Raw genomic sequence first — 11841 nt, 5'->3', positions numbered from 1 at the left:
TTTTACAAACACGTGTAGTAACGCTATCAGCGTTCGCCTTGTCACTTACGCTTTCACGCTATAGCTAAGTCGAACGGACGAAAACGCCGCCTGAAAGCGCAAGCGCCAACACCTTTGAAGCAGACAAGCCGAACGTACCCGTAATCAGTTGTACCTAGGGATCTACCGAGGTACTTCATCTTTGAACCATCAAGAAAAATGGAACGAAAAGCATCGAGGCCAGTCCTGTACGTTCCAGTCGTTAGACTACCGACGGTCGAGGTGGATGGTCCGAGGAGGCCGGCCATCGTCCCGAACATCCGGACGTTGGCCGACCGGCTGAGACCACCAGCTACGGCACCGGCACGGGAGCTCGAGGTCGTCAAGGCGCCGCTGATGACCCAGTACCGGGGGACCCTCCGAGTCCTGGCCACCCCTCAACCGGCAAGGGCCGCCACCGTCCGAACCACCGTCCACCAGTGGACACAGCCGGCTACCAATCCCGGGTACTCGACCGGCCGACCTGTCCCACTAAGGCCGGCAGCCTACCACCAGCTGCCCGACGGCGGGGAGGCGGAAATCCCGATCAGGGCCCGGAAATGGCGCCATCGCCGGCACGGGTGCAGGTGCAGGCACAGGTGCAGGTCATCCGTCTGGACTGGACGGGCAACATCACCTTCGTCAGCGCCCCGAAACCGTAAGCCTTAAAAAAAATCTCTCCTGAACACCCCCGCCTGTTGAGCGTGAAATTACGCTTCCCGAAGGAGGAGGGGAGTGTGACGAGGCAACCGGCAGTCGGGCCGAACACCTGTTTACCCGTTAACCGATTCCTGAAATCGACCCGCTGCCGCCACCTCGTCACTAGGCCCCGAACCCTTCGGGCCGCGCGCACCCCGAGAGCCGTACCTGAGGGTCCTGAGCGCCCGCCAGGCACGCACGCTGCTCACACGAAGGGTACCGCGAGCAAACCCTTATGGAGGGCTGTTCGGCCCATTGTTAAACCAGTCTCCGCTACTCCAGCTCTAGCTCAGACTCATCCGGTTTAATAGGTGCGACTATTAACTCGTAGTTTAAAAGTGTAAGTAGATTATGCCAGCAACATATATCTTTATTACGCCGTAAAATCACCTGTCCGGCCTTCTACCAAAATATATTCACCGTTCCGTCATATGTATATAATATTCCTTTTTGAACTTTATTGAAGCTGCGATGAGTTTCTCTGTAAATGGAGTTTATTGGTTCGTATACCATTGCATTACATTACTTTTTTACATTATACATTTATATTCTAAGCTGAATGAGAAAAATATTACCTGTGAATGGAGAAACGACATTTACAGCTTATTTTCCTCTCGTTCTGCCGTTTCTGAGTGTAATTCCACTGATCACAACTTGTGTACTGATTTATCACATGCTCTCGGCATTCTTTCGTCTGTATTCGCTCATGTTTACGCGCATGTGCTATTGACCGTGAAGCTGCCAGGAGCGCTCATTGTTGAGCGGCGAAATTTTGAATTTGGGAGTGAGAAAGAAATATGGTGAGGTGAATATAGGCCTCGTCATATTTCTTTACATATATATATATATATATACCGTTTCGATATATATACATATTATTACCGGCCGTCCACAGTTTGTTAAATATTAGTATACCTTAATCCATAGTACGCCTTTTGCTTTGTTGTATATATATAAACATATATAAAGATATGACCATTGTACCGGCACCGCCGATTTAATACCCGTCATACTCTGTCTAGTATGTAAGGATATTCTTTGACCTGTTGTACATATATAGATGTTAGTTATAATTATTTATCACGAAAAACCGAGTTGATTGCAGCATACGTTGCTATATTTTTGTTTTTCTTAGTGATCCAAACGACGAGATCAATAAACTACAGTTATTACTCTAATAAAGTGTCCAATTATATCAATCACTCTACTCCTTCTTAAACTGACCCTGGTCGACTCTGAGCATCCGGCTGGAGGGGGGTGCAACCACTACCGAAGGGTAATCCGACCGACCAGGACCGGTAACACCGTTACAGAGTTCTGGAGAAGGCCAGGCGGGGAATAGATTTGGGTGAGAAGACAACTTACGCCCAGATTGTAAGTGGCTCTCCGACTGGATTCACCAACCTGTCGTCCAGAGAGGCACAGGCGCTTTCACTGTTGGATTTGGAAGCAGCTAAGGGGTGGAGTGGAGCCGACGGCGACGGGGAGCTGCCAACTGCGATCTCCGCTGAAGCCTCGGAGCTTGGCCTCGGGCTGACAGGATCTGAATTCGGGTTACTGTCGGACAGAGCTAGAGCCAGAGAAGAGGAGTTGGAGCGACAGATCGCCTCTGTAGCAAAGTTATGGAGGGAAATGACGCTGATGGCCCGGCTTCTCCTGGAAAACACGAACAGGAGGGAAAGCAGCTTGCACCATCGGCGACTTTGACGTCCCCAAAACTAAAGGGAACTCCGAGCCAGCTTGGGGGACTAATCCAGCGCACTCGACATGGGCGCGTACAGCAGTGCCGAACGGGAGTCGGGGGGACACTGCGATGACGGCCACGCCAATGGGGGTGAGTGACACCACTCCGGTGGCCGATGGCAGTGAGGTGTTGGAAAACCGAAAGAAGGGCAAGAAGGCAGAAGTCAAGGGAACCCCGGGGGCCACAACGATGACTTCACATTCGGAAGCTGAGCCCGGAGAAACGCCACGGAAAAAGGGAGACGAAGCTGTTACTGCAGCTAAGAAGATCACGGGCCGCAAGGCCCCAAAATCGGCAGCAATTGCGATTAAGGGAGTGGGAGACAAGCATTCCTATGTGGACATCCTCCTCAAGGCTAGGGAAAGAATTTCCTTGACAGACCTGCAGATGCCGGCGACCAAGATTCCCCGCGCAGCAAACGTGGGGGTCCTCGTCGAGGTCTCTGGTCCGGACGGACCCGGTAAGGTGGATCTATTCGCGTCCCACCTCGAACGGATGGTGAGGGATCAGTACGGAGACGCTGTGCGGATCACACGCCCGACGATCGATGGGGAGGTCAGAATTTCGGGTTCAGACGAGTCCGTGACTACCGGGGAACTGGGCTGCGTCATCACGGAGGTAGGGGGGTGTAAGCCGGTGGCGGTGCGTATAGGCCCATTGCGCGCAACGGACAATGGCCTCTTCAGTACCTGGGTCCAATGCCCGCTAGCGACAGTAACAAAAGTAGTTGCTGCAGGAAAGCTGCGTGAAGGGTAGCCGATGGCGCGGGTTGAAGTGCTAGAAGCCTGTCCAAAACAGTGCTATCGTTAGGGGGAATTCAGGCACATTGGCACTGCGTGCGCGGCCCCGAAAGCCCGAGGTGGGTCGTGCTTTAGGTGCGGCGAACAGGGGCACCTCGCCCGAGCGTGCAAGGTAGCCCCAAAATGCGCGGTGTGCGCCGGGAAGGGTAGGGAGAGTACCCACATAATAGGAACGGCACGATGCGAATCGGCAAGTGAGCGGGGTTGAAGGCCCACAACCAACACGACGACCGAGCATGGCCAGGTTTCGCCTGGGTAACCTTACCCGTAGCTGGTGTGCCGGGGGCCTGCTCGACGTATGCCTGATCTCGGAGCCCCACAACAAAATCCAGGACTCCCCATACTGGCTCAGCAGCCTCGACGCAAGAGCGGCTATCAGCTGGAGACCAGGGAACACCCAGCAAGGGTACGTCCTGGTGCAGAGGGGGTACTGCTACGTAGCGGCCAAGTATGGGAAGACGATGGTGATGTCGGTATATATCTCCCCGAACGTCCATCAAGAGGTCTTCCTGGCATGCCTGGATGACATCGAGGACGTCATAAGGATGGTGCGAGGAACTAGGGGCATCCTAATAGGCGGAGACCTCAATGCCCGTGCTCCAGTCTGGGACCCCCTCGGCAGGAATCGGAGAGGGAAACTACTCAAACGCTGGGCGGTAGCCTCCAACCTCGGCCTTCTGAACACCGGGATGGGAGCAGCCTGCGTGAGACCACAGGGGGGAGCTCTGTGGTAGACGTTGCGTGGGCCACACAGGACCTGGCACCCCGCATCAGGAGATGGAGGGTGTTATCCGAGCTCGAAACCCTCTCGGATCACCGGTACATCCAATATGAAGTGTGAAGGCTCCCGTGCAAGCAGCGCCCCCTTACAGGGAGGTGAAGCGATGGAATCTCGCCGAAGTTGACATGGAGAGGTTCGAGGAAACCCTGTCGCTGCAGATTGCGCGAAAGCCGACGGGTACTGATAAGTCCACAGCGATAGGACTGGCTGGGTGGATCGGATGAGCAGTGGCCATATCATGCGATGCCGTGGCGCCTAGAGTGAGGTGGAGGGCCGAACGATGTGCGGCTTACTAGTGGAACGCGGACATCGCGGACCTCCGGAGGTCATACGTGCGTGCCACGTGACGTGTTGGAAGGTGTGGCCGGCGCTCTGTAGAGGCGCAACAACGGAAAGTGGCATTCAAGGATGCCAAGAGAAGCTTGCGGGACGCGATTAAAGCTGCCAAGGCCCGCTGCTGGTAGGCTTTAATCGACGGATAGCCGTATAAATTGGTCCTAGGCAAGCTGCGGAAGTCTTCCGCGGGGCTGATGGCAACCCTTGACGTAGAGTCGACCACGAGACTCCTGGCGTCGCTTTTTCCGCGGGGCTGACGGCAACCCTTGACGCGGAGTCGACCACGAAACTTGTAGCGTCGCTTTTTCCTCGGGGCGAGACGGACAGCGAGGACAGCGAGGGCGAAGTTCCCTGGAGCTGGACGAAAGAGTGAAGGGTCACGGCGGAGGAGGTTCAAAAGGCCCTGAGGAAGGAAGGGGAGAAGAACACAGCCCCAGGACTGGATGGAATGAAGGGTAGGGTGTGGGCTAGGGTCCCACATGATATGGTGGCGCTGATCGCGGACTGCTTACATAGTGCCTGCTTAAGGGCAAAGTGCCACCCGCGTGGAAAACCGCACGCGTAGTGCACATTTCTGAGGACGGGGGTATCGGGGTAAGACCGATTTGCCTCTTAAACGAGATCAGTACGGCCTTTGGAAGGATCCTGATCCGGAAGCTAGGGGCATGGATGGAGGCGAACCCAGGGTCAGGCCTCTTTGAGGGGCAGTTCGGCTTCCTGGAAGGGCGGTCGACGTGTGACGCCCTTCTCAGAGTGCGCTGCTTCGCGGAAGGCGTGGTCACGGTGGACGAGGTGGCGATAGCGATCTCCCTGGACATCATGAATGCATTGTGACGTGGCGGGTCTACCAGCCCGTCACCGACCCGCACCTCCACTCCCAGGCGGCCGCGTCAAGCGCTCTTAAAGAGCTAGGGAGAGTCCTGCCGTGCCGCCAATGAACAACCAGAGTTAGCTTCAAGATTTATGTGTTGTTGCTAATGCTTTTTGTTACTCCCCCAACCCATTCTCTGAGGTGACCGCCACCACCGCCGCCGCCAATGCCGACGCCATCCAACGACCACCCTGCGCTGCCGTCGCGGGAAACTCGGAGGGACCACAGGACGACCGGCGTGGAGTTCGAAGCCCCGGACCCAGTAGTCGCGCTGTTGGTTGCTCGGACCTCGATGCCGCCAAGGACATACTGCTGCTGCTGCCCAGGGGTCGAGTTGCCTCCACCTGAGCCTCCGATAAGACCGGCCTTGCCACCCGGCACCCACAAACAACCGGACTCGGTCTCCCCCTGGCCTCGCCGATGCCGAGAGGACATTTCCACCTTCGCCAGACCACCCTCGCAACCCGCAGCACAGCGTGGCGAACAGACCGGCTGCCTAGGCTCCCGCCGGTCTCTCGCCAATCTACCTATCATCCCCTCCCGTAGCGCCACCGCGGGATCGCTATCGCCGAAGGCCGGCGGCCACCTCACTCTTCCTTGCGCTTCGCTATTAGTAGCAGTGTTTCGTAGAGCAATTAACTGTCCGCGTTTTGAGCTTTACCGCCGTTTAGCTGTACTGAGAAATTGTACTGTAGTTTGTGCCGATTTCGCCTAACCCCGTTGAGACGAGTAACTGCCGTTTGTTTCTGAGAGGAAGACCAGACTTGTGTGCCGAGATAAGGTAGGCTAACGTTACCCCGGGCCTTGCTGGCTGTAGATTCTCAACGGCCTCAGGCCATTTTTCACTTGTAACAGGTTGCCAGCCGGCTTTGGTCGGCCATTTTGTATGAAAGTCCGCGAGCCTCGTGGTAGCTAAGCTTTCCTATTCAATTGTATTTCTGATTTTAATTGCTACCTTGATTTGTTATAATTACGATAAGATAGTCTGGTTGTTCATTCGGTGATTTTCTGCCGTTTTATTGTAACATATAACTTGTAATAGATCGTGTACCGTGCCGCTTCCCGGCCGCGTACCAAGTACGTGAGAGAGAGAGAGAATCTGTGAGTGAGTGTGTGCGCCCGTGCCGTCGTTGCCGAGCGTAACTACCACCGTCAAGCAGCGACAGGCGACCGTGCCGATAATATAGAAAAAGCGAAGAAGGATTATTTGATATTTGTGAAACTGTTCGATTGTTAGCAAGTTTGTTTTTGGAATTGTTCTGCCTTGGTTTGAGTTTTGAAATCGTTAACGCATTTGCTCCACTACGATTCTGTAGTCGCATGAGTTATCGAACTGTTAATGATTTTACGTCGCTTATTATTCGCCTATCTTGGTCGTTTGCCGCTCGTCGCTTCTAGCTTATACTGCTTGATCTTTGCCGTGTTATATTGAATTGTTTAATTTTCTTGCTGTGTTGCATTTTATGCTGTTTTATTTTCATTTATTTTTGAATTGTATCGAAGCGTACCGCCACCAATAAGACCGCTTGCCGTGTAAATATTTTGTTGCCTGTTGCCTTCTGCCTTGCCGTAACGGCGTTGGTTGTTAATAAATGCTGGTAATTACGTCTATAATCATTTGATTATCCACTATACTATTTCACCTTCGCGCCCACGTTCCCCTCACCGCTAGCTAGTCGGCTGTTTTTGTTTGTGCTTGCCCCTGCTATAGTTTTGCTTTGAGGTTTGGTTGTGTGAGTTTGGTTCGCCGTTCGAGTCAGCGAACGAATGCTATAGGACGGTAAATTTCGAATCTGGTAAGAGTATAGTCTCTTACGGCTCTCTCGAGCCTGGCGCCCAACACCTGTTCTGCAGTGCCGTCAATCTTTATTTTTCCATCTTTCTATTGCCGTGTTGGTCAACGCCATTTTTGTAAACGAGCCTCTGTGCCGACCCCGCTTTCCCCCGGGTGAAGTAAAAAACCCGTTACAGCATTTAACAGCATTCTATGGCAGGTGGTCAGAGAGGCCCTACGGAAAAGAGGGTTACCGGGATATCTTCAAAAAGTCATCTAGTCGTTCCTTAGTGGTAGGGAGGTGGTGTTCCCGACATTGGGGGGGGGGGGGGGGGGGGCAGGCTGGTGGCCGGTGAAGGCTGGGGTTCCACAGGGGTCGGTATTGGGCCCACTCCTGTGCAACCTGAGCTTTGACGAATTGCTCCGGGTGGAGACCGAGAAGGGGTGCACTATCGTTAGCTACACTGACGATACGCTGGTGCTAAGCTCAGCAAAGGACCCGACCATGGCGGTGGCACTCGCAAATATACAAGTAGCAACAGTGGTGCGGCGAATCAAGAAGTTGGGGTTTAACGTTTCCGTCTCAGAGACGGAAGCGGTAATGTTCCGTGAAAGGCGCAGGGGGCAATCGGGACGTTGCCGGACCTGAGGATTAGCGGGGTGCTGGTGGTGCTGGGGGCCTTAATGAAATACCTCGGGGTCCTGTTGGACCCATGGCTCAGCTTTACACCACACCCAACGTATGTGGAGGAAAAGGTTGCTAGGGTCTCCAGAGCCCTCTTCAGGCTCCTACCGAATGTTGAGGGACCGTCAGAACAGAGGAGGCAGCTCTACGCGGAGGTGCTCTATTCAGTCATACTGTACGCGGCTCCCGCGAGGAGCGACGCGATGTCCGCCTTCCAGGGTGCACAGCGGGTGCTGGAGCGCATGCAGCGCAAATCGAAATTTACGTCGTGGCGGCGTATCGGACGGCCTTGGTGGTAGCAGCTGGCCTCCTTTCAAGGAGGCCGCCACTAATATTGCAGGCAAGCGCACGCGCACGTGCATACAGGCGAACACGTCAGCTTTGTTACGTGTGGGGGGGGGGGGGGGGGGGGGGGCAAATCAAGAAGTAAGGCGTGACATCCGAACCGAGGAAGCACGGTGGATTGACGATCAATGAAAGGCGCGGCTGGAGGACGCCGAACTCGCCAGCGCGCGGCTTAGGGGGGTGATACTCCCCAACTGGGAAGAGTGGATGGATAGGAGGTACAGGGGATTGTCATTCCGGCTGACCCAGATCCTCACAGGCCACGGCTGGATACACGATGGAGGTGTGCCGGGCCTAGGAGATGAAACGGAGAACGGGGAGGACCTCACCCTGCGCGGCCTGGTACGTGCAATGGTCGAGTCAGGAGAGAAGTGGACGGCCGCGGCCCGCTTCGCAGAGCGGGTCATGGTGGCCAAAGAGAGCGTGGCGCGCAAAAGGCAGCACGCTGGTAGACGGATCGCAGCAGGGCCCGAAAGCGATACACCCACCGAGGGCGGGTAACGGAAACTAGGACACGCGTCGGCGGGTTGGAAGGAGGCAATCAACCCTTACGGCCATCATGGGCCAGCAGTACGGGCGGCCGCCTGGTCTCCCCCGCGACCCAGGGTGCACCCGGGGAGGGGGGAGGCACGGAGTGATATAGGCGTAATCAGGCTAGGCTAGAGTAGGTTAGTTCAGGCTAGGGTCGCCTCACAACAGTGCCTTCCCTCGGCGCTGTCCCCGGGACGACAGTTGGATGACCATGCTGGCGCCCTCCCCCCCGGCTCCCGCAAGGTAGGGGCGCTCAGAACGCCAGGTGGGGAGCCATCGTGTGCTGGGCGGCTCCGCTATGCGGTTGCGAGATCACCCACTAGGGCAGGAAACGAAGAGTAGAAGAGCAATGAAGGAAAGCGCCCGTTACGCGTAAGAGGAAGGGGATGGAAGCGCAATTCCGAATCGGGTGGGCGCGTACGTGCGGAGGTGCCAGGGGGCTTCCAAAGATTATGCCCCGTGCGGTTCCGGGAAGTCCCCTACCCGTACCAGGGTGGCCATTGGGTTTTTAGTGGGGTGGGTCCCACACTACCTCGAGGTTCGCGCAAGAACCTCGAGAAGCGCATCATGCACTATCACATAGTAGAAAAAAAAAAAAAACAGGTCAGGTTAGGTCGGGTGAAACGAGAGGAAGGGCCGTTTCGCCACGCCGTGTGCAATGACGACCCTGGATGTCCGAAATGCATTCTGGAGTATATCTGATATGGTGTGAGAGAGCATAGCTGGTATGGGTGAGCAGGAATGTGAATGTGAGGTGCTTCAAGCATGTGTACGAGCAAGAATGTGTGTGAGGTGCCTCAAGCACATACGTGATAGTAGATATCGGAGAGAGAGTCAGTCGTCTCCCGAGCACCTGGAAAAACGCCGCGCTCGGGCCACATGTATACAATAAGCTGTATGTAATCACGAATAAAGTATTATCAGAATCTGCCCCTTCCCACGTTATTGGTAAAACTCCTCCGGAAATCCACGGACATCACACATTCAACTCGGCCAGGTGGACGGGCATCGTCGCGGCACTGCAGGAGAGGGACGGGACACTACGCTATCTCGTGGAGATGGTACAGAGCTACCTCAGTAACCACCACCTAGTTTACAAAACTGAAGAGGGCGTGAGGGGCCACCGTATAACCGCTGGAGTTCCACAGCGCTCGGAAGTAGGACCGACTCTGTAAAATATGATGTACGACGGGCTGCTGCGACTGAACATGCCGGGAGGTACCACCGCTGATCGGTTTCGCCGATGACGTTGCAGTTGTGGCAACAGCAAGAACGCCGGAGCTATTAGAACTTACTTTGGGTGAGGCGGTGAATATAGCACTGCGGTGGCTGAGGAAGATGGGACCGGAGGTGGCGGTCTCGGAAAGCGAGACGGTACTGCTGACCCGGCGATACACGTTAACGGCGCCGCGTGTTTGGATCGGCAAGGAAGCAGTTGAGGCGAAGAAGAGCATCAAATACTTCGAAGTGACCATCGATGGGCGATCTAAAATTTTATTCATAAGCCATGGGGAAGCATGGCATATGTTGAATGTCTCAATTATACAATGTGCGAATAATTCGATCTCTTTCCTGGATTCCTGCTCGATAATCGAAATCGACTGCTATTTGTTGCTCCAAGTCATTGTCAATAACAGCCTCCTCTAAATCTTCTTCGTTCAGTAGCCTGTATATAAAACGGATTTCTTTTCCAAATTATGAATACCCATATAGATTCTATTTCATATTCTGTCACATACCCGTGTATTCTGCGGAAGTTGTGCAAAACCGCACATTCGGTAATGATCTTGGATACTTTTTGTGGATCGCGATAACATAACTTGCGCTCTCGTTTAATGCAGCGCCAGACACCTGTCAAAATGCCGAAGAGTTGTTCCACCTTGCAGCGAGTTTGTACGAATTCGGTATTATACCGTTCTATAGCAGATCTTTCAGGTGGATCCGTTACTGGTGTTAACAATACTGGCGAACAGGTGTAACCACTGTCTCCTGTCGATTGAAAATTTGTAGCGATTAGTTTTAAAGTTATGAGAGAATCAATTGATCAGGGCACAAAGTTGTAAAGGTAGTTAGTAGTTACCGAGTATGTAATAATGTTTAGCTTCACGCACTAACTCCTCATTTCTCCCTAAATCTTCCAGAAATTGTTTGGCTTTGCTGAACTGCCAGACTGTTTAGAAACGAGTTATCTACTTTTTCTTTGTTGTACTTTAATTAATAAATTCTACATGTATGGATTTACGCTATGAACCTCACTCCTATAACAATGAATGAATGCTCACGTAAAAGTATAGCTCGGCAAGGGAGATCATGAGTTTTCAGTCGGTACTTCTATATCGGTGACGTCACCGAGCGACTGTTGAGCGCTTGATGATCCGACCAACCGCCTCTTATGAAAGCGCCACCACAGAGCGAGAAGCACTTCTCATCTGACCAGCGCCGAGGCAATTACAGTTTCGAGCCCCAGACGAATCTACAGGTTGACAACGAAATCCTCCCTCTAGTCGAACTGCACCTAGTTCGTGCATACTAATTTAAGGCACCTAGTTCGTGCACCCTATCTCAAGGCACCTAGTTCGTGCACTTTTCCTGAGAGCATTTAATTCATACATTGTCCTTGCTTGCACCTAGTTCGTGCACCTGGGGGCCTATTACGGTTTTTCACTATTCGCATTTCCAACCATCAAAGCATTCTGATTGGTTTGCAAAGTTTAATTAACCAATTAACCAATTAGAATGCTAGGATGACGGGAAATGTGGAAAAGTGAGAAACCGTAATAAGCCCCCCGGTCCAGAGCACCTAGTTCGCGCTATTATCCCTAAACAATTTGATTGTTTACTATATTGAAAGCATTCTCTGCATCCCTGCTTGATTCTGAATTCGACATCTACTCACCTATAAGAATTACTTGTGATTACATTACTAGACTATCCTATTCAACCAACAACAAATTAATACTGTTTCTTTACTTTCCAGATAGTTCCGTCGTCCAAGGCATTTTCGTTTTGAAAACCAGAGTATTCATTTTCAATTTCTATAACAAACTTCAGTTCTGTTGTATTCGTTATAATATTGTTTTTTAAAATATATTTTAATTATACAAAGACCGGGTCTTGTTCTTGGACGGCTCATCCGAGCCCATCCCCAAATTATACAGAGACATATCGATCGTTATTGCTGCCTGGGCATAAACGGATGTCACGTATGAAATAATCCACATCGGATATCTGAAAACAAAAGTCAATGCTCATTCAAA

General features: G+C 52.8%; 1 protein-coding gene across 1 annotated transcript; it reads left to right on the top strand.

Moving 5' to 3' along the window:
- Positions 1-6841: 6841 nt before the first annotated feature.
- Positions 6842-8554, top strand: LOC124405874. The gene is made up of 5 exons (XM_046881141.1): positions 6842-6847; positions 7221-7316; positions 7397-7567; positions 7645-7938; positions 8189-8554. The coding sequence occupies exons 1-5, from the start codon at positions 6842-6844 to the stop codon at positions 8552-8554; spliced, it is 933 nt and encodes a 310-aa protein (XP_046737097.1).
- Positions 8555-11841: the final 3287 nt, after the last annotated feature.

This window comes from Diprion similis, chromosome 4, assembly GCF_021155765.1.
Source record: "Diprion similis isolate iyDipSimi1 chromosome 4, iyDipSimi1.1, whole genome shotgun sequence".
Taxonomy (NCBI): Eukaryota; Metazoa; Arthropoda; class Insecta; order Hymenoptera; family Diprionidae; genus Diprion; species Diprion similis.
The sequence above is the reverse complement of the archived record's forward strand: the minus strand, read 5'-3'. Positions and strand labels throughout refer to the sequence as shown.

Excerpts from the sequence above, each read along its gene's own strand:
- LOC124405874 (XM_046881141.1), top strand. Across the intron at positions 7,568-7,644 it reads ATATACAAGTAGCAACAGTG|GGGGCAATCGGGACGTTGCC; the intron begins GTGCGGCGAATC and ends TGAAAGGCGCAG. Across the intron at positions 7,939-8,188 it reads CCTTCCAGGGTGCACAGCGG|GCGCGGCTGGAGGACGCCGA; the intron begins GTGCTGGAGCGC and ends GATCAATGAAAG.